Raw genomic sequence first — 22,641 nt, 5'->3', positions numbered from 1 at the left:
TATTCAATTCGTTAATGGTTTATGTCTTCTGAAACTGTGTGTGCTGTCAAGGAAGTGAGAATCTATTTTAAATGACGATTTCCGAATCCAGCAGATCCAAGAGAATTTATGTAAAGTTCGGCACTGTATACAGAACACAGTTACAACTCCTCACTTATCCAACATATTACTTAGTTAATTATCAGATTTATCAATTAAATCACAAACATTGATTGAGCAGCAGAGCAACCCATTAGATCAACCTTTATAAAAAAAAATATGGCTACAATTCCCAACCAGATTGAAATGGTTGTGATTCACATTCTGCAGGAGAGACACCCGAGATTTGTCTCCCCAGATGAGTCTCAGCGTGGCTTTAACTAGCAGAAGGACATTCGCTCTGAGGTCTGTGGAGGGAAGAGACTGGCAGAACTCCTCCGCTCAGCTCAACCAGAGCTTATAAAGACCAACAACCTCTCAATAACAATGTTATATTGCGTGGACCCTGAACACATTTACAACATCAAATACAATTATCTCTCTCTAAAGCCATAATCTAAAAACTAGATTTTTACAATCTCTATTGTAAATGTATTTACATTTCAGTGAGACTCAGCTGGTAAAATATGGGAAAAATCATGTTCTATTAAATTTTATTTGTGTAGTGCTTCTCAGGGCAGACTGTCCCAAAGTTGCGTTACAGAGCAGCAGAAGGAGGTGCAGCCCGGAGGTGTTTTACAGAGCAGCAGAAGGAGGTGCAGCCTGGAGCCCCAGACCGCGGGGGAGGTGTGTGAGCGGAGCGCTCAGCAGCAGGGGTCCTGGGACGCTTGTTTCTCGGGGTTGAGCACGAGCCAGACGGGGCGGTAGTCCGGCTGGTGCGTGAAGCCCAGCGAGGTGAAGAGGCTGAGCGACACGGCGTTGCCCTCCTCCACGAAGCCGTAGACGGGCCGCCCCTGGGCGTGCAGCTCCCGGGCCATGGCGCAGAGCAGCGTGCGGGCGTGGCCCTGCTCCCGGTGCTGGGGCTCGGTGTGCAGCCTGCCCAGCGCGCCGTGGTGGTACAGCAGCACCCAGGACACGGGCGCACCGTCCGGCCCACGCACGCTCAGGCTGGGGTAGTCAGAGATGTAGGTCAGTACCGAGTTGTAGCTCTCACGGCACTTGAACTTCCCCCTGCTGTCCACCAGGTCCGCGAAGGCAGCGGTGAGTGGCTTCAGCCTGCTGCTCACTAAGTCACTGGCGACAAGAGAAGAAGAATCACCTCTTTATCATATTACATTCAGATATGCATCATCATACACTTCAAACTTAATTTCCATTTATACATCAGGTCTGACACCAGGAGGGGATTAGTTATATTAGCCAATCACAATGTGCTATTTCAAGGTGGAAACATAGGCATGGCATCCCGTTGGCCATACGCCCAACTGAGAAAATTCAGGTTATGCACCATAACACAACAGCATAACATAACGACAAGAACAGGCCACTCAGCCCAGCAATGCTCACCTTCCTCCCACTAAAGTCTGCCTACTGCTTAGTTTGCCTAAAAGCTAAATAAGTATAAACCTTGGTCTTGAAAACCCAGAGTTTCTGCTTCCATTACTTGACCTGACAAGCTGACAACACTGAACACTGCATACAGTGCAGCAGTGTGTTTCCCTACCTGTCGGGGCCCTTAAGATGGCTGACATCGTCCAGCGTCATCACAACCATCACCACCTCCATCCTCGTCGGGGTGTTGTTGCGAGCTGCCAGCTCCTTCACTGCATCCAGGTATTTCACATCGATCCCTTTAACAGACCCGCAGAAACCCTGAGCCCAATTACAGACAGGCCTGAGACATACCGACAACCCACACAGAGCTACAGACACATACAGACAACACACACACAGCTACAGACCTGCAGAAACCCTGAGATATACAGACAACACACACACAGCTACAGACACGCAGAAACTCAAACATATGGACAACACACACAGAGCTATAGGCCCGCAGAAACCCTGAGATATACAGACAACACACACAGAGCTACAGACACATACAGACAACACACACACAGCTACAGACCTGCAGAAACCCTGAGACATACAGACAACACACACAGAGCTATAGAGGCCTGGATCCAGCAGTCCAGCCATCCAAACTCCACAGATTCTTGAGTTTTACAACTACAGTTGAACTTCACAATGATTCTTAGCATTATATAACAGGGGTCCGCACTCCTGGTCCTGGAGAGCCACAGAGAGTGCTGAGTAACATGGAAGCCAGCACACCCTGTGGCTCTCCAGGACCAGGAGCGAGGGCCATTGGCAGGTAAATTATTCACCTGCCAATAACGTATACTGGCTCCAGTCCAAAAGGGCGCTCAGCAGCTTCAGCAAGCTGTCCTGGTCCCTGGAGTAGACGTGGCACATATTGGTGGTGGCTTCTCGATCCCGATAATCCTGTCTGCACTAAAACACAAAAACAACTGTGCCTTCATTTCTGCATCAAGCCATCAGGTGGAAATTCTGCTTCCTATTGCTCCAATTAAACAACAAATAATCTAATTTAAAGACGCATTCAAGTTACCAAAACCTACAAATAACACAAATATTACCAGAGAAGAAGAATTCAACACCCGGTTCATTGATATAATGGGATGACTGGATCTACCTGCTGGTTTGGTTTACAGATAATCGCCTTAAAGTCCGGCCAGGAATCCGCAATTACTTCCCAGATATAAGGTTTACCTCTGTTGATATTAAACAGACAGCCATACACCTAGAAATAACAAGTTCAAAGATTTGGTATAATGTCAGTGGAATGTAATGTAGAACAGATTTTTTTTTTTTTTGCACAGAGTAATAAACCAGTTTCAAATTCATTAAAAATGTGGAAAATGAAAGTGCAAATAAAATATGAGAGAATGAGAACAATTCGATGTAACGTAGACTCAGTGTGTTCCGAACACGGGGAAGCTGAGACGGGTGCGTGGGGGTTGGACCCAAAATGCACGACTCAGAAACAATAGTAACGAACGAAACGAAAACATAACTAGACATGACAAGACAATTTATCGTAACAAGAAATAAACTAAACAACATGACGAACCTAGACTAACATAATACATGATAAGACAATACGTGACTAAGGCAAAATTAATAAACATAAAACATGGCAAGACAGACCTGAAACGTGACAGAAGCGCTTCAATGGTACTTTTTATCCTGAGGAATGTGACTGCTGCAGTGGGTAGCACTGCCGCCTCACAGCGAGGAGGTCCTGAGGGCCTGGGCCGGGGCCTCTCTGTGCGGAGTTTGCATGTTCTCCCCGTGTCTGCGTGGGTTTCCTCCGGGTACTCCGGTTTCCTCCCACAGTCCAAAGACATGCATGTTAGGCTGATTGGAGAGTCTAAATTGCCCATAAGTATGAGTGTGTTAGAGAATGGTGTGTGTGTCCTGCGATGGACTGGCGACCTGTCCAGGGTGTATTCCTGCCTTTCGCTCAATGTATGCTGGGATAGGCTCCAGCCCCCCTGCGACCCTGTTCAGGATAAGCGGGTTAAGATAATGGATGGATGGATGGATGGATGGATGGATGGAATGTGACTGCGGTCACGCCATCTAACAGTAATTACATTAATGCAATTACAATTTTGGTGCGCATCTAGTTTTTATGAAAACGAAAAGAATTTGACGTTACAGACACACAAAAACCGTTATTCGTCATGAAAGTTGCACTGTTCGGAACATGGTGAGCTAACTTGGTGTTCGGAACACGGTGAGTTTACGTTACAGTAATACTGCCCAATCTAGACAAATAGCAAAATCGAGAACAGAGACCGGAGAATAAGAGACGAGGCTGAGTTTCCCCTGTCCTGGAATCAGAGTTTTACCTTCAGTGACTCGGGGAATAAACCCTTTAGAATGCGTTCTGCAGACTTCAGCTCCTCCGCGCCCAGAACGAACATTCTGCCACCTGTGCAGGTGGTGTGGCCACCTCACCTGGGTACGCAGACAGATGAAAATGTGACAAATTCCTTATATTACAACTAGAATTTTGGAAGTTGTAAATGGATATCTTTATTCTCCCCAAGGAAAATGGTGTAATTTGGGGTTAGTTAAAATGTCACAGGATTTTCAGTTTATTCACATCGCTTACATAATACCCATCTGACCATTCTCACTATGAGTCTTACCTGTTATTTATGGTTTTCCCTCCAGTTAGGACACTACAAAACTCGACTATTGCTCGACTTGAGTATGGTTATTCTGCTTCTGCCTATGGTTTATATAACTTCTGGGCTACTTTTGTGGTGTCAGGGCAAACGGTCATAGATGCTTCGTTAGCAATGACCTTTCAGAACCCGCCCATAAAGATGACGCGAGTACGGATCGGCCCACGGTACTGTAATCGCATCAGGAGGCTGGGCTCCAAATACTGTATTAAGGTCCGTTCAGCCGAAGGTACTGTCTCTCCCTCAGTGAAGCCTGGAAGGCAGCAGCTTTTAGAACTACAAAACTCAACACCGACATATTAGTAAATTAGCGGCTCAGTAACATAAATACAGATATATGCATGTGAAGAACCTATGCATGCGTCATCTGTGGTTGGCTGAGCTGAATCTGCTGCCTTCCATGCGTCCCCGGAGGAAGGAACGCAAAGCCCTTCCCTTTGACCTCTGCAGTGTGCTCACTTGCCAGCCCCAAAGATGGCTGCGTACATGAGGATTCCCAAAACATGCCGAAGGTTTTTAAACGCGAAATATTTCAGTTCAGCGATAGGCGTGAGGGCACAATTAGCCTTTTCCTCTACGACGGGGAATCCGGAATTCACATCAAAAAGAGTACGAAGCATGTTTACTGAATTCTTCAGGGATCGGCACCGGCACAAGCTCGTGCCCTCCTCTCCGGTGCGCCCGAGAGGAGACCCGAGTCTCCTGTTCGTCAATGCAGGCATGAACCAGGTAAATGACAGCTGTCAACACGTCGTCAGTTGTAGCTATTTGCCTGCATCTATGCAACTCTTTACCAGACACAGAATGTGGAGATTCTCAGTGCATTACGTGTGTCCCTTTCAACGTTTTGTTTCTAAAATACGCCAGTGGTGTGTTATTTAGATCCGCTGCAGTTAAGCACATTGGAATAAATTGATTTCTAGCTTTATAGGCGGCTGTTTGATCGCTACTAGAAAGTAGCTAGCCTGTGTATCTGCTAGTGCGGCAGTGTATTCGTGGATAATGTCATATTAATGAACATAGCTTGTTAATTTATCTCCGGTCGCTCATTTGTTGTGCAACGGAAGAGTCAGGTGGAAACTGGTATTCTGGTAGAATATATCCAGAAACCTTAAACTCTGGGCGATTTTGGATTCAGCTTGCTTATTGACATGCAGTATTGTGCTGTTTATAGTTGTACATTTCTGGAACAAGCTCAGAAAGCCTTTATGAATTGAATTAGCAGCCGACACAACTATGTCTTTAGCAGAATGCACAGCAGTCTACCAGGGCCAGCTTGAAGAAACTGCCGTGTTATGTGCTGGATAGTTTACTGGGATGTTTGGGAATGATGTTAAGTGTTGCACGCTGATTTGTGGCTTGGGTTTGGGATGTTTGGCTGGCTTAAATGGTTTGGGTTATTAGCGTTATTAACTAACTCTGTTAGTTTATGGGGATTTTGGGTGATGATGTTGGGTAATGGTGTTGGGGTTCTCGCTCTGCTCTCCCAGTTTAAGCCCCTCCTGCTGGGCGCGGCCGACCCTCGCAGCGAGATGGCGCATTACCGCCGCGTGGCGAACAGTCAGAAGTGCGTCCGCGCCGGCGGGAAACACAACGACCTGGACGATGTGGGACGCGACGTCTACCACCACACCTTCTTTGAGATGCTGGGGAACTGGTCTTTTGGAGACTACTTCAAGGTCTGTATGTCCGTTTGTCTAGCTGCTGTCCAGGCAGGACAGAACCATCGCTTGGACCAGGAGCTGGGTCGAGTAGGGGGTGAGAAAGGGGCGGATTCTCCGTATGTTGTCTTGGAAGAACCTGCATGACCGGGTCACCACTGCAATGTTCTCGGAAAGGGACAGTTTGCTGTCACCTGTCTTGAGTGTGGGGACAGACAGGCTGATGTGAGTGATTCCCGGCCCCTGATGGACAGATTGGCCCCTGGTGTGACTAAGTGGCTAAGGTGATTGACTGGGACCTGGAAGGTTGGTGGTTCCAGCCCGGTGTTGTTACGATTAGATCAGTGAGCTGTTGGGCCCTGAGTGACATCCAGAGCTGGATGGACAACCGCCATCTAAAGCTCAACCCAGGTAAGACTGAAATGATATTCATCCCTGCTATTACCTCTCCCCATCTGGATCTCTCCATTTCCCTCGGGGATACCACACTGACGCCATCACCCAGTGCAAGGAACCTCGGCGTGGTGATGGACAGCAAACTGTCCCTTTCCGAGAACATTGCAGTGGTGACCCGGTCATGCAGGTTCTTCCAAGACAACATACGGAGAATCCGCCCCTTTCTCACCCCCTACTTGACCCAGCTCCTGGTCCAAGCGATGGTTCTGTCCTGCCTGGACTACTGCAATTCCCTCTTGGCTGGCCTCCCAGCGTCCACCATCAGACCCCTCCAACTTATCTAGAATGCTGCAGCTCATCTGGTCTTCAACCTTCCCAAGTTTATTTGTTTGTTTAAAAAAAATAAAAAATAAAATAAAATAAAGATAGGCCCTGGTCCTTATCTTTGTTGTAGGGGTTGCAATTGAAATTATACTTCCCTCTAGAGTCTTTCAGCGCACTTATCCCTGGTTATGGGTATGCACTTTGTTGTATGTCGCTCTGGATAAGAGCATCTGCCAAATGCCAATAATGCAATGTAATAATGTAATGAGCAAGGCCCCAAACCCCACATTGCTCCAGGGGGGGATTGGCCCCTGCTTAGTCTAATCAACTGTGAGTCACTTTGGATAAAAGCATGCACTACACGACTGTGATGTAATGTAGTGGATGTGTGGTGACAGACCCCTGACAGACAGACAGACAGACAGAGAGACGGGCAGACGGACGCCTGATGGGCAGACAGACAGGCAGACAGACGGATGGGCAGACAGACAGACAGACAGACGGACAGGCAGACAGACGGATGGGCAGACAGACAGACAGACAGACAGACAGACAGACAGACAGACGGACCCCTGACAGGCAGACAGACAGACAGACAGACAGACAGACAGACGGACGGACGGACGGGCAGACAGACAGACAGACAGACGGACAGGCAGACAGACGGATGGGCAGACAGACAGACAGACAGACAGACAGACAGACAGACGGACCCCTGACAGGCAGACAGACAGACAGACAGACAGACAGACAGACGGACGGACGGGCAGACAGACAGACAGACAGACGGACAGGCAGACAGATGGATGGGCAGACAGACAGACAGACAGACAGACAGACAGACAGACAGACGGACCCCTGACAGACAGACAGACAGACAGACGGACGGACGGGCAGACAGACAGACAGACAGACGGACGGACGGGCAGACAGACAGACAGACAGACAGACAGACAGACAGACAGACAGACAGACAGTCAGATGGCGTGAGCGTGTGATGTTCTCCTCCAGGAGGAGGCCTGCTCCATGGCCTGGGAGCTGCTGACGCAGGAGTACGGCGTTCCGGCGGATCGGCTCTACGTGTCGTACTTCAGCGGGAACGCCGCGGTGGGGCTGCCGGCCGACCTGGAAACCCGAGAGATCTGGCTGAGCCTGGGGTACGCCCAAAATCACACCCAAATCCCCCCCAAATCCCCCTCTCACAGCTCCACCACCCCCCTCATACCCCAAATCCCCCCAAATCCCTCTCTCACAACCCAAACCCCGCTCATACCCCAAATCCCCCCCAAATCCCCCTCTCAAACCCCAAATCCCCAAATTCCTCTCTCACACCCCAAATCCCCCTCTCACACCCCAAATCCCCCTCTCACAGCTCCACCACCCCCCTCACACCCCAAATCCCCCCAAATCCCCCTCTCACACCCCAAATCCCCCTCTCTCACCCCCACCACCCCCCGCCCTCACAGCTCTAAACACATGATGACATACATCTAGGGGCGACACGGCTCAGGCAGTAAGAGCAGTCGTCTCATTGGCTCAGGCAGTAAGAGCAGTCGTCTCATTGGCTCAGGCAGTAAGAGCAGTCGTCTCATTGGCTCAGGCAGTAAGAGCAGTCGTCTGGCAGTCGGAGGGTTGCCGGTTCGATCCCCGCCTGGGCTGTGTCGAAGTGTCCCTGAGTAAGACACCTAACCCCCCAATGCTCCTGACGAACTGGTCGGCGCCTTGCATGGCAGCCAATCGCCGTTGGTGTGTGAGCGTGTGTATGAATGGGTGAATGAGAAGCATCAATTGTACAGCGCTTTGGATAAAGGCGCTATATAAATGCCAACCATTTTACCATTTACATCTGACAGGAATGATTATTTTATGATTATTGATTATTCCTCAGCGCCCAATAAATTGTCCATGAAAATCCAGCCAGGAGAAAGGTGAAAACATTACATAACATATAACATTACAATGTATTCCTTTCACGTGGAGAAGTGTTTCATATCTATAAGCTACAATGGAGATGGCGGAGGTGTGCGGTGCTTCGAGGGTGGCACAGGGGTATAGACTGAGAGACAAGCAGCCCATAGTAGATGCATATGGTCTGGCCCTGATTGCACCCTGTCCCCCTGTCTCTGTCCCGTCCCTCTGCCCCCTGCAGGGTGCCTCCGGGGCGCGTCCTGCCCTTCGGGATGGGGGAGAACTTTTGGGAGATGGGGGAGACGGGCCCCTGTGGGCCCTGCACAGAGATCCACTATGACCACGAGGGGGGGCGGGACGCCGCCCACCTGGTGAACCGGGACAGCCCCGAGGTGGTGGAGATCTGGAACCTGGTCTTCATGCAGTACAACAGGTACAGAGATCTCACCTGGTCTACAACAGGCACAGAGATCTCACCTGGTCTACAACAGGCACAGAAATCTCACCTGGTCTACAACAGGTATAGAGATCTCACCTGGTCTACAACAGGCACAGAGATCTCACCTGGTCTACAATAGGTACAGAGATCTCATATGGTCTACAACAGGTACTGTCATCTCTTCAGTGGCTCAGTGTGTGAGTGACTCAGTGGCTCAGTGTGTGAGTGACTCAGTGTGTGAGTGGCTCAGTGGCTCAGTGTGTGAGTGGCTCAGTGGCTCAGTGTGTGAGTGACTCAGTGACTCAGTGTGTGAGTGGTTCAGTGTGTGAGTGACTCAGTGATTCAGTGACTCAGTGTGTGAGTGACTCAGTGATTCAGTGACTCAGTGGCTCAGTGTGTGAGTGGTTCAGTGTGTGAGTGACTCAGTGATTCAGTGACTCAGTGTGTGAGTGACTCAGTGACTCAGTGGCTCAGTGTGTGAGTGACTCAGTGATTCAGTGACTCAGTGGCTCAGTGTGACTCTGGCCCTGCAGGGAGGCGGACGGCGGTCTGAGGGCACTCCCCCGGCTCAGTGTGGACACAGGGATGGGGCTGGAGAGGCTGGTGACTGTGCTGCAGGGCCAGCGCTCCAACTACCACACCGACCTGTTCACCCCGCTGCTGTCCGCCATTCACCAGGTACGCCACTCAGCTGGTCTATACACCTCTTACCTGTACCTCAGGTATGCCACTCACCTGGTCTATACACCTCTTACCTGTACCTCAGGTACGCCACTCACCTGGTCTATACACCTCTGGGGCTTCCTATTTATGACAGTAAACAGAGTAGAACAGTAGAACAGGCTTATGTACACAGTGCAATGAAACACTGGTTTTTGGTTATGTATTTTTCACATCATATCACATCTCTCTCTCTCTCCCTCCCTCTCCCTCTCTTTCTCCCTCCCTCTCTCTCTCTCTCTCTCTCTCTCCCCCCCCCCCTCCCTCCCTCCCTCCCTCAGAGGTCGCGCTGTGGGGAGTACGGTGGGCGCGCTGGGCGGGCGGATGAGGGGAGTGTGGACATGGCGTACCGCGTCCTGGCCGACCACGCGCGCACGCTGTGCATCTGCATCGCAGACGGCGTCTACCCCGGCATGTCCGGCGCGGAGTGAGTCTGAGTGCCGTCATTACTGCTCTGAGTGAGTCTGAGTGCTGTCATTACTGCTCTGAGTGAGTCTGAGTGCCGTCATTACTGCTCTGAGTGAGTCTGAGTGCCGTCATTACTGCTCTGAGTGAGTCTGAGTGCTGTCATTACTGCTCTGAGTGAGTCTCAGTGCCGTCATTACTGCTCTGAGTGAGTCTCAGTGCCGTCATTACTGCTGTGTGCTGAGTGAGTCTGAGTGCCGTCATTACTGCTCTGAGTGAGTCTGAGTGCCGTCATTACTGCTCTGAGTGAGTCTGAGTGCCGTCATTACTGCTCTGAGTGAGTCTGAGTGCCGTCATTACTGCTCTGAGTGAGTCTGAGTGCTGTCATTACTGCTCTGAGTGAGTCTCAGTGCCGTCATTACTGCTGTGTGCTGAGTGAGTCTGAGTGCTGTCATTACTGCTCTGAGTGAGTCTGAGTGCTGTCATTACTGCTCTGAGTGAGTCTGAGTGCTGTCATTACTGCTCTGAGTGAGTCTGAGTGCTGTCATTACTGCTCTGAGTGAGTCTCAGTGCTGTCATTACTGCTCTGAGTGAGTCTGAGTGCCGTCATTACTGCTCTGAGTGAGTCTGAGTGCCGTCATTACTGCTGTGTGCTGAGTGAGTCTGAGTGCTGTCATTACTGCTCTGAGTGAGTCTGAGTGCTGTCATTACTGCTCTGAGTGAGTCTGAGTGCCGTCATTACTGCTGTGTGCTGAGTGAGTCTGAGTGCTGTCATTACTGCTCTGAGTGAGTCTGAGTGCTGTCATTACTGCTCTGAGTGAGTCTGAGTGCCGTCATTACTGCTCTGAGTGAGTCTGAGTGCTGTCATTACTGCTCTGAGTGAGTCTCAGTGCTGTCATTACTGCTCTGAGTGAGTCTGAGTGCTGTCATTACTGCTGTGTGCTGAGTGAGTCTGAGTGCTGTCATTACTGCTCTGAGTGAGTCTGAGTGCTGTCATTACTGCTCTGAGTGAGTCTCAGTGCTGTCATTACTGCTCTGAGTGAGTCTGAGTGCTGTCATTACTGCTGTGTGCTGAGTGAGTCTCAGTGCTGTCATTACTGCTCTGAGTGAGTCTGAGTGCTGTCATTACTGCTCTGAGTGAGTCTGAGTGCTGTCATTACTGCTCTGAGTGAGTCTGAGTGCCGTCATTACTGCTCTGAGTGAGTCTGAGTGCTGTCATTACTGCTCTGAGTGAGTCTCAGTGCTGTCATTACTGCTGTGTGCTGAGTGAGTCTCAGTGCCGTCATTACTGCTCTGAGTGAGTCTCAGTGCCGTCATTACTGCTCTGAGTGAGTCTGAGTGCTGTCATTACTGCTCTGAGTGAGTCTGAGTGCTGTCATTACTGCTGTGTGCTGAGTGAGTCTGAGTGCTGTCATTACTGCTCTGAGTGAGTCTCAGTGCTGTCATTACTGCTGTGTGCTGAGTGAGTCTGAGTGCTGTCATTACTGCTGTGTGCTGAGTGAGTCTGAGTGCCGTCATTACTGCTGTGTGCTGAGTGAGTCTGTATTGTGATGTTGTATGATGATGTGTTGTGTTGTGATGTATTGTGATATTGTGTTGTGTTGTATTGTGATGTGTTGTTGGTTTATGTTATGATGTTGTTGTTATGATGTTGTGTGATGTTGTATTGTGTTGTGATGTTGTGATGTTGTGGTGTTGTGATGTTGTGTGATGTTGTATTGTGATGTGTTGTGATATGTTGTGGTGTTTTGATGTTGTGTGATGTTGTGTTGTGATGTTGTGTGATGTGTGATGTTGTGTTGTGGTGTTGTGATGTTCTGCAGGCTGGTGTTGAGGCGGATCCTTAGGAGGGCGGTGCGTTTCTCCACTGAGGTGCTGCAGGCCCCCCCGGGGGCTCTGGCCAGCCTGGTCCCCACGGTAACCCAAATACTGGTGCGTCCAATCGCTGACAGAGAGAGACTGACAGAGCTCCATGATTGGCTCACTTACTTACTGATATAACTCATATTTCCCCACAATCTACAATCTACAAATCCCTGCAGGCCCTGAGGCTCTGTAGGCCCTGAGGCTCTGAGGCCCTGAGGCTCTGTAGGCCCTGAGGCTCTGTAGGCCCTGAGGCCCTGAGGCTCTGAGGCCCTGAGGCTCTGTAGGCCCTGAGGCTCTGAGGCCCTGAGGCCCTGAGGCCCTGAGGCTCTGTAGGCCCTGAGGCTCTGAGGCCCTGAGGCTCTGAGGCTCTGAGGCTCTGTAGGCTCTGAGGCTCTGAGGCCCTGAGGCTCTGTAGGGTCTTGTGGGGGAGGGCCTGTCATATTCAGTACGCTGTACTTCCTGTGATATCTGTGTCAGTATCGCTGAGACTCCTGGTGCTGTCTCTCACAGGGAGAGGCCTACCCTGAACTGCACAGAGAAAGGCAGAGGGTGAGCTGATTGGCTGCTTTTGCGTCGTTATCGTTATGTTCTGTAAAATCTGAGCCCTGTTAATACCTCATTAAAATGTGTCTCTAGATCACAGACATCATCAACGATAACGAAGCGCAGTTCCTCTGCTCCCTGAAGCAGGGGAGGCGGGTGATTGACAGGACCCTCCAGAAGATGGGCGGGGCCAACATGTTTCCAGGTGAGCTGCACCTGTCACGTGTTACCATGGTAACAGACACATTTACCACGCTTTAGCTTCCTATGCAGGTAGATGACTTGGTTTCATGTGCCACCATGCTCGCTAGCTAGCACCGTTTTGGCTCTGTTACAGACGGTGTTGTGAAACATGGTAATGGATCACTAATGTGCCTAGTTAATTAGCTGGTCACCTTCGTTATACCCAGCTTAACAAACTACCTGTTCATCAGCGCCTTTAAACCTTTTGTCCGTTTTCTGAGTGAGATTAAAGGGGCAAAATGAAGCTAAAGTATGTTTCCACCCAGAGTGCTCTCTATCCATCCTGACTCTGAATACTGGAGTGCTTTGGCGGAAACCTCCACAGCTGTCAAGTTCCGGCAGTAGGAGAAATAGTTCTTGATTAAAATGTGCATTTTTTTGTGAACAACTGTGGCATTGTATTTGGAAAGTGACACTGCTGTAATGTAAATCTTCGGTGCACTGATGACCAGAAAGCTTCATTATCAAAGTGCAGGTAAAAAAGATGACAAAACTGGAGAATTTGTCATATCTCAGTGAAACTATCTGGATGGATTCTGTGTAAGTGGAAACATGCTTTCATTTCATTTTTTGCCGTACTGCCTCTTTAATCTGTTTTGCCCAGGAGATTTTGGGTGTGGGCGGCATGGATGGTGCAGTGGGTAGCACTGCCGCCTCACAGCAAGGAGGTCCTGGGTTCGAATCCCCGTCGGCCGGGGCCTCTCTGTGCGGAGTTTGCATGTTCTCCCCGTGTCTGTGTGGGTTTCCTCTGGGTACTCCGGTTTCCTCCCACAGTCCAAAGACATGCAGGTTAGGCTGATTGGAGAGTCTAAATTGCCCGTAGGTATGAGTGTGTGAGTGAATGGTGTGTGTGCCCTGCGATGGACTGGTGACCTGTCCAGGGTGTATTCCTGCCTTTCGCCCAATGTATTCTGGAATAGGCTCCAGCCCCCCTGTGACCCTGTTCAGGATAAGCGGGTTCAGATAATGGATGGATGGATGGATTTTGGGTGTGAATCTTCCTGCTCTTGACCCCTGTCCCTCTGCCTCCCCTGCCCCACCTCTGCCACGCCCCTCAGGATCTGTGGCCTGGGCACTGCATCGCAACCTTGGCTTTCCCCTGGACCTGATTGGCTTAATGCTTGAGGAGAAGGGTGTGGCCATGGACTCAGAGGCTGTGGATAGGCTAGCAGCAGAAGAAGAAAAGGTCAGTTATTTTTTTGGTGATTGATGATTGAAGGTTAAATTGAATTTAATTGCTGCAGTATGTTGTTAATGTGGAAGCCATTTTGTTTGTCCTGCTGCAGTATGTTGTTAATGTGGAGGCCATTTTGTTGGGGTCCTGCAGTTGAGGACTCAAGTCCAGGGGCCTGACAGAGAGAGCTGTACGGAGCTGGACCTCCACAGCCTATCAGAGCTGCAGGGGGCAGGGATTCCCCACACCGATGACTCCCCAAAATACCGCTATTCCCTGGGCGAGGATGGCCGATATGGTGAGGGAGTGTGTAGTGTGTGTGTGTGTGTATATTAGTGTGTAGTGTGTGTGTGTGTGTGTGTGTGTGCATGAGTGTGTAGTGTGTGTGTGTGTGTGTAGTGTGTAGTGTGTAGTGTGTATGTGTTTGTGTGTGTGTGTGTGTGTATATGAGTGTGTAGTGTGTGTAGTATGTGTGTGTGTATATGAGTGTGTAGTGTGTGTGTGTATGAGTGTGTTGTGTGTAGTGTGTATGAGTGTGTAGTGTGTAGTGTGTGTGTATGAGTATGTCTCCCTAACCTGCTCCTCTCTCTCTCAGTGTTCCCGCCGTGTTGGGCCCGGGTTCAGGCTCTGTACTGCTCCCAGGCGCTGGTCCCGGAGGTGGGGGAGGGGCAGCGCTGTGGGGTGGTGCTGGATCAGACCTGCTTCTACTCTGAGCAGGGGGGCCAATCCCACGACCGGGGCTACTTTCTCCGGGAGGGGCTACAGGTAGGACCCCATACAGGTGTGCTCACAGAAACACCTTGGTAAATGTTCAACAAACCATTACTGTTGAATGATTTTATATGAACATTCGCCACCAACTCCTTTGTAATACAAATGCTTGTGACTTAGGTCTAACAATGCCAGCTAGCCGATTAGCTGCTTACCTGTATTTTTTTTTAAACATTGATTAAAGTGTATTGTAACAGCCAAATGATTGATTCGTTCTCTCTGTGTTTTCCCCATCAGTAGCCATTTTTAAGTTAGCTAATGTTTGTGGCAACAGAAAAAAGATTGAATATGTTAGCTAATGTTCGCTGTCTTGACCACACGTCAGATACTGCTGGGCACTGTTGTTAACACGTTTTATCACTGCGTTTGGGTTCTGCTCCTCATTGTGTTTGGGTTCTGCTCCTCACTGTGCTTGGGTTCTGCTCCTCACTGTGCTTGGGTTCTGCTCCTCACTGTGTTTGGGTTCTGTTCCTCAAGTGTGTTTGGGTTCTGTTCCTCACATTATTACATTACATTACATTATTGGCATTTGGCAGACGCTCTTATCCAGAGCGACGTACAACAAAGTGCATACCCATAACCAGGGATAAGTGCGCTGAAAGACCCTAGAGGGAAGTACAATTTCAACTGCTACCTGTACAACAAAGATAAGGACGAGGGCAAAAATGTTTTTTTTTTTTTTTGAACAAAGGAGCAAACAAACAGAGCAAAAGTGACCAAAGTTAACTATCCAAACACTGCTTACCTAGCCAACTAAAAATACCGTTACACAAAGCAAGTCACAGAGACAACAATTAAGGTTCACAGGGAGGTAGGGAGGGATGGGGAGAGGTGCTGCTTGAAGAGGCGTGTCTTCAGCTTGCGCTTGAAGGTGGGGAGAGATTCTACAGTTCTGACCTCCACCACCACCGTGGAGCCAGAACAGACAGTAGTCGTGAGCGTGAGGTGGAGGTTCGGAGAGGAGGAGGTGCCAAGCGGCCTGTGGAGGCTGAACGAAGAGGTCTGGCAGGGGTGTAGGGTCTGATGATTTTTTGTAGATAAGCTGGGGAAGACCCTTTAACTGCTGTTCCTCAGTGTGTTTGGGTTCTGATCCTCACTGTGTTTGGGTTCTGTTCCTCAAGTGTGTTTGGGTTCTGTTCCTCAGTGTGTTTGGGTTCTGCTCCTCACTGTGTTTGGGTTCTGTTCCTCAGTGTGTTTGGATTCTGCTCCTCAGTGCGTTTGGGTTCTGTCCCTCAGTGTTTTTGGGTTCTGCTCCTCAGTGCGTTTGGGTTCTGTTCCTCAGTGTTTTTGGGTTCTGCTCCGTACAGGACGTCCTGTTTCCTGTGGAGGCGGTGCAGCAGGTGGGCGGGTACGTGGTCCACCAGGTAACCACGGGCGACACCCTGAAGATTGGAGACAAGGTCCAGCTGTTCGTGGATGAGGTGTGACTTACTAAAATGGCCGCTCTCTGCACTGCTGCAGCTTAGAGACAGGCCTGAATGGGTGTTTTGTGTGTAGAGGGGTGTTTTGTGTGTAAGGGGGATGTGTTTTGTGTGTAGAGGGGTGTTTTGTGTGTAAGGGGGATGTGTTTTGTGTGTAGAGGGGTGTGTTTTGTGTGTAGGGGGGGTGGTGTGTTTAGTGTGTGTGTAGGGGGGGGTGTTTTGTGCATAGAGGGGGTGGTGTGTTTTCTGTGTGTCGGGGGGTGTGCTGTGTGTGTAGGGGGGGGTGTTTTGTGTGTAGGGGAGGTGGTGTGTGTTGTGTGTGTGTACGGGGGGTTTGTGTATTTGTGTGTGTGCGGGGGGTTTGTGTTTTGTGTGTAGGGGGTGTGTGTATTGTGTGTGTAGGGGGTGTGTGTATTGTGTGTGTGTAGGGGGTGTGTGTATTGTGTGTAGGGGGGGTGTGTGTATTGTGTGTACGGGGGGTGTGTGTATTGTGTGTAGGGGGGGTGTGTGTATTGTGTGTAGGGGGGGTGTGTGTATTGTGTGTAGGGGGGGTGTGTGTATTGTGTGTATGGGGGGTGTGTGTATTGTGTGTAGGGGGGGTGTGTATTGTGTGTAGGGGGGGTGTGTGTATTGTGTGTAGGGGGGGTGTGTGTATTGTGTGTAGGGGGTGTGTGTATTGTGTGTAGGGGGGGTGTGTGTATTGTGTGTAGGGGGGGTGTGTGTATTGTGTGTAGGGGGTGTGTGTATTGTGTGTATTAGAGGCGCCCGTTCTTTGTTCCTCCCCAGGCCCACAGGCTGGCCTGCATGGTGAAACACACAGCGACTCACATCCTGAACTTCTCCCTGCGGCGGGTTCTGGGGGAGGGGGTGGAGCAGCAGGGCTCCCACGTCACGCCAGACCGCCTGCGCTTCGACTTCAGCGTCAGAGTGAGTCATCGCCCCACCGGGGAGCCTGCAGCCTAGCGGCTAATGTGCCTGTAGCCCAGCGGCTAATGGGCCTGTAGCCTAGTGCCTCATGTGCCTGTAGCCTAGCGGCTAATGGGCCTGTAGCCTAGCAGCTAATGGGCCTGCAGCCTAGCGGCTAATGTGCCTGTAGCCCAGCGGCTAATGGGCCTGTAGCCTAGCGCCTCATGTGCCTGTAGCCTAGCGGCTAATGGGCCTGTAGCCTAGCAGCTAATGGGCCTGCAGCCTAGCGGCTAATGTGCCTGTAGCCCAGCGGCTAATGGGCCTGTAGCCTAGCGCCTCATGTGCCTGTATCCTAGCGGCTAATGGGCCTGTAGCCTAGCGGCTAATGGGCCTGCAGCCTAGCGGCTAATGGGCCTGTGGCCTAGTGGCTAAGGTACATGACCGGGACCTGGAAGGTTGGTGGTCCAAGTCTGTAATGTGGACGTTTTAACTTTCACGTCTCTCTCACCTGCTGCCTCTCCAGGGCTCTCTCAGTGTCAAGCAGCTACAGGAAGTGGAGCAGGTGGTACAGGACGTCATCGCACAGAACGAGGACGTGTTCATCCAGGAGCTGCCGCTCGCCCTGGCCAAGCGTATCCATGGCCTGAGAACGGTGGATGAGGTAAGGGCCTGGGGACCACCTAACCCTACCCCTGGGGCCCAACCAGCCCTGGGGCCCCACCAGCCCTGGGGCCCAACCAGCCCTGTGCAGGCAGCAGAAGTCTGGTGATCTTACGCACAATGGTGTTTGTGTGTTGCAGGTGTATCTTGATCCAGTCAGGGTGGTGTCCGTGGGCATCCCTGTTCCTGACCTGCTCACTTCCCTCAGCGACCGGCCCACGTCTGTGGAGCTCTGCTGCGGAACGTGAGATCATAGGCTACACAACATCTTCTACACAACATCCTCTACACATCATCCTCTACACAACATCCCCTACAAAACATCCCCTACAAAACATCCGCTACACAACATCCGCTACTAAACATCCGCTACACAACATCCTCTACACAACATCCTCTACACAACATCCCCTACACATCATCCGCTACACAACATCCACTACATAACATCCCCTACAAAACATCCCCTATATAACATCCCCTACAAAACATCCGCTACATAACATCCCCTACAAAACATCCGCTACACAACATCCCCTACACAACATCCGCTACACAACCTGTGTGTGGTTTCAGGCACCTGCTGAGGACGGGGGAGATCCGAGACCTGGTGATCGTGGCGGAGAGATCACTGCTGAAGGGAGTGAGCCGCGTGCTGGCGCTGACCGGAGACGAGGCTCGAGAGGCACGTTCACCTAACCCACACACACACACTCACACACACACACACTCACACACACACTCACACACACACACACACACACTCACACACACACACACACACACACACACTCACACACACACACACACACACACACACACACACACACTCACACACACACACACTCACACACACACTCACACACACACACACACACACTCACACACACACACACACACACACACACACTCACACACACTCACACACACACACACTCACTCACACACACACTCACACTCACACTCACACACACACTCACACACACACACACACACTCACACACACACACACACTCACACACACACACACACACCTCACACTCACCCTCACACACACACACACACTCACACACACACACACACACCTCACACTCACCCTCACACACACACACACACACACACACACTCACACACACACTCACACTCACACACACACTCACACACACACACACACACTCACACACACACACACTCACACACACACACACACACCTCACACTCACCCTCACACACACACACACACACTCACACACACTCACACACACACACACACACACACACACACACACACACCTCACACTCACCCTCACCCTCACACACACACACACACGCGCGCGCACACCCTCATACACACCCCAACCCTCTCCCTCACACTCACCCTTACCCTCTGTGGGAGGAAACCGGAGTACCCGGAGGAAACCCGCACAAACACAGGGAGAACATGCAAACTCTGGGGTTTTCATAGTTACAAATTATACTTGCCAAATCCTAGACGGATGTATCTCTGAGCGAGGCACTTAAGCTAAATTGTTTCAGTAAATATCCGCCTGTATGGCTGGATTTGCAGTAATATTACCTGTGTCAGGCTTGGGTTAAGCGCATGTGTTAAATACCTGTGATGTATTGGCTATCTCTGTCCCATAGGCCCGGGAGGCGGGGCATGCCCTGGTCCAGGAGGTGGAGTCTCTGTCGGCACAGCAACCGTCTGCTAGCTCCACCCTCCCCACTGCACACAGGCTGTCCAAAGATGTGGGGCTGCTGTCCGATGTATATGAAGACCTCTCGTGCACTTACACTGAGACTGCACTTACACTGAGACTGCTCTTACACTGAGACTGCTCTTACACTGAGACTGCACTTACACTGAGACTGCTCTTACACTGAGACTGCTCTTACACTGAGACTGCACTTACACTGAGACTGCTCTTACACTGAGTCTGATCTTACACTGAGACTGCACTTACACTGAGACTGCTCTTACACTGAGACTGCACTTACACTGAGACTGCACTTACACTGAGACTGCTCTTACACTGAGACACTGAAAACTTTACTTAGCGTTAGTGTTAGCAGCAGTGACTGCGTTTCCCTATAGCTAGCATTAGCATGTTGGCTCTTTGTTCCAGGCTGTGGACAACACCCCCATGCCGCAGTGGCAGAGGAAGGAGCTCCAGCAGCGTCTGAAAACGATGCAGAGAGCCGCCAACACCGCCATCAGGAAGCTGGAGACCAGCGAGGTACGGGCCTGGGCAACGCTAACCCGATAGCTGTAGCCTTCTTTAATTCTCTCTTCACCAGGGTAACACAGCGCTGTCCAACAGCTGGGGTCCCCCCGTGTATGTTTCTGTTACAACCATAACTGCAGCATCTGAACTAGAATCAGCCATTTCACTGTCCTTAATTAGACGCCGGTTAATGGTTATTTACCCTCTTAGGTCGACATTTGATCTGAAAGCTACCCAGGCCATAAAGCATACACGCCCCACTCAGTCATGCCCACTGAAGGAACATTCTAGAGTGAAATGTTGATTTCTACCTGCAGTGGAACTGTGATCTCTACAGCAGAATCTGAATCTCCCCTCCCTGATGCCCGTCCGGAGGAATGCTGTGTGTTTTGGTGTTTGTGTTTGTGTGATTGTCCTGTGTTCTCCCCAGGCTGCGGGGTGTTTGTGTGATTGTCCTGTGTTCTCCCCAGGCTGCGGGGTGTTTGTGTGATTGTCCTGTGTTCTCCCCAGGCTGCGGGGTGTTTGTGTGATTGTCCTGTGTTCTCCCCAGGCTGTGGGGTGTTTGTGTGATTGTCCTGTGTTCTCCCCAGGCTGCGGTGTGTTTGTGTGATTGTCCTGTGTTCTCCCCAGGCTGCGGGGTGTTTGTGTGATTGTTCTGTGTTCTCCCCAGGCTGCGGGGTGTTTGTGTGATTGTCCTGTGTTCTCCCCAGGCTGCGGTCCAGGCTCTGGCTCTGTTGGAGAAGCATGGCAGTAAGGCGGTGGTTGTGGACACTGTGGAAGCAGAGTCCATATCGGTGCGCTCCTCTCTCACCATCGACTGTGCCTTCATCCTCCCTCCTCATCCTCCCCTCCCCCATATCCCTCCTTTATATCCGGACTCCCTGCACTTACTGTGATGGTTGTTTATGACTGAGCTACATGCCAGTGTTTGGCTGTGTATGGATTTGAACTTTTGCACTTCAATGAACTTTTGTCGCTCTGGATTAAAAGCGTGTGCCAGATAACTAAAATATAGATGTAAAAATGTCTGCGCTTTAAAACCACAAGTGGTCTTTCAGCGCACTTATCCCTGGTTGTGGGTATGCACTTTGTTGTACGTCGCTCTGGATAAGAGCGTCTGCCAAATGCCATTAATGTAAAAAACATTACATGTAGACCCAGTCAGGCTTTACATAAAAAAACATTACATAGGTGGGCACAGGTTGTAGTCAGGCTGTAGTCAGGCTGTAGTCAGGTTGTGATCAGGATGTAGTCAGGCTGTAGTCAGGTTGTGATCAGGATGTAGTCAGGCTGTAGTCAGGTTGTGGTCAGGTTGTAGTCAGGTTGTGATCAGGATGTAGTCAGGCTGTGGTCAGGCTGTAGTCAGGCTGTAGTCAGGTTGTGATCAGGATGTAGTCAGGCTGTAGTCAGGTTGTGGTCAGGTTGTAGTCAGGTTGTGATCAGGATGTAGTCAGGCTGTAGTCAGGTTGTGATCAGGATGTAGTCAGGCTGTAGTCAGGTTGTGGTCAGGTTGTAGTCAGGTTGTGATCAGGATGTAGTCAGGCTGTGGTCAGGCTGTAGTCAGGCTGTAGTCAGGTTGTGATCAGGATGTAGTCAGGCTGTAGTCAGGTTGTGGTCAGGTTGTAGTCAGGTTGTGATCAGGATGTAGTCAGGCTGTGGTCAGGCTGTGGTCAGGTTGTAGTCAGGTTGTGGTCAGGCTGTAGTCAGGTTGTGATCAGGATGTAGTCAGGCTGTGGTCAGGTTGTGGTCAGGATGTAGTCAGGCTGTGGTCAGGCTGTGGTCAGGTTGTGGTCAGGTTGTGGTCAGGCTGTAGGTTGTAACTCTCTCTGCTCCCCCCAGGTGGTGATGAAGGTGGTGAATCAGTACAGTGAGCGGGCCCCGGGGTCAAAGGTCATGTTCCTGGCCCATCTGCCATCCGGGAGGGTCCTGTGTGCCTGTCAGGTACCCAAGGTACGGGGTGAGGGGGGCTCTGTGTGTGATTAAGGTGAGATGTGTGGATGTGTGTGTGTTTGGGGGGTGGTGTGTGTTTGACCCTATATTGCCCCCCCCCCAGGCCAGCAGCACTCTCTCTGCCTCTGACTGGGCCCTGGCCGTCTGCACCCACCTGGGGGGCAAGGCGGGGGGGTCTGCTATCGTTGCCAAGGGAGCGGGAACCACACATGACATCACAGAGGCCCTCCGGTGGGCTGAGGAGTTTGCCAACCCAACAGTGCGACCCAATGCCAGCTCAGCCCCGACCCAAGACTGACCTCCAGGACCAGACACTGGGCTGACCTCCAGGACCAGACACTGGGCTGACCTCCAGGACCACACACTGGGCTGACCTCCAGGACCAGACACTGGGCTGACCTCCAGGACCACACACTGGGCTGACCTCCAGGACCACACACTGGGCTGATGAGTGTGTCTGTGTGCAGTATCTACAGTCCCACTTATTTATCATAAGCACGTGTGCCCCTGGCTGGTTATATATAAGGAGGTCTGAAGATGTTATTGTGTCAGCAGACTACTATTCCCCCTCCGAACAGGGTCTGAAATGAGTTCACACAGTGATGAGTTCACACAGGTGTGTTTATGTGCCACACCGCTGGTGAAAAGGTTCTGCAGAACGTCTTTGGTTTGGTTTTTCAGGAACTGTCACTCTGCTGGGCTGAGTGGACCACTGATATCTAAAGACTTCAATTTCCATTATTCTGCTGGACTCCCAGGGAACTGAATGTACAAAACTCTATTTTCTTTGTTTAAGAAGGAATAAAGACATAAAAACCTTTCTAAAT

General features: G+C 50.7%; 2 protein-coding genes across 4 annotated transcripts; one reads left to right on the top strand and one right to left on the bottom strand.

Annotated features, from left to right (window-relative positions):
• Positions 1–79: 79 nt before the first annotated feature.
• On the bottom strand, positions 80–4,403 carry si:ch73-106k19.2 (glycine N-acyltransferase-like protein 3). Of its 2 annotated transcripts, XM_061226150.1 has the most exons (6): positions 4,164–4,396; positions 3,861–3,969; positions 2,639–2,746; positions 2,310–2,436; positions 1,643–1,769; positions 80–1,212 (listed from the first exon to the last, which is right to left on the bottom strand). In XM_061226150.1, the coding sequence occupies exons 2-6, from the start codon at positions 3,933–3,935 to the stop codon at positions 783–785; spliced, it is 867 nt and encodes a 288-aa protein (XP_061082134.1). In that variant the 5' UTR covers positions 3,936–3,969; positions 4,164–4,396; the 3' UTR covers positions 80–782. The 2 variants fall into 2 exon arrangements, with proteins under 2 accessions (XP_061082134.1, XP_061082141.1); XM_061226157.1 differs by lacking the exon at positions 2,639–2,746 and having other exon boundaries at positions 4,164–4,403.
• On the top strand, positions 4,398–22,640 carry aars2 (alanyl-tRNA synthetase 2, mitochondrial (putative)). Of its 2 annotated transcripts, XM_061226093.1 has the most exons (22): positions 4,398–4,931; positions 5,693–5,881; positions 7,595–7,740; positions 8,733–8,924; positions 9,464–9,608; positions 9,932–10,077; positions 11,879–11,987; positions 12,432–12,470; positions 12,558–12,669; positions 13,766–13,893; positions 14,035–14,179; positions 14,477–14,646; positions 15,960–16,073; positions 16,860–17,000; positions 17,503–17,640; positions 17,780–17,883; positions 18,216–18,324; positions 19,284–19,406; positions 19,766–19,876; positions 20,575–20,658; positions 21,704–21,814; positions 21,918–22,640. In XM_061226093.1, exons 1-22 carry the CDS (start codon positions 4,677–4,679, stop codon positions 22,110–22,112), a joined length of 3,006 nt encoding a protein of 1,001 aa, XP_061082077.1. In that variant the 5' UTR covers positions 4,398–4,676; the 3' UTR covers positions 22,113–22,640. The 2 variants fall into 2 exon arrangements, with proteins under 2 accessions (XP_061082077.1, XP_061082086.1); XM_061226102.1 differs by lacking the exons at positions 4,398–4,931; positions 5,693–5,881 and adding an exon at positions 6,122–6,274.
• The last annotated feature ends 1 nt before the right edge of the window (position 22,641 follows it).

This window comes from Conger conger, chromosome 2, assembly GCF_963514075.1.
Source record: "Conger conger chromosome 2, fConCon1.1, whole genome shotgun sequence".
NCBI classification, from domain to species: domain Eukaryota; kingdom Metazoa; phylum Chordata; class Actinopteri; order Anguilliformes; family Congridae; genus Conger; species Conger conger.
This window is presented reverse-complemented; position numbering and strand designations above follow the sequence as displayed.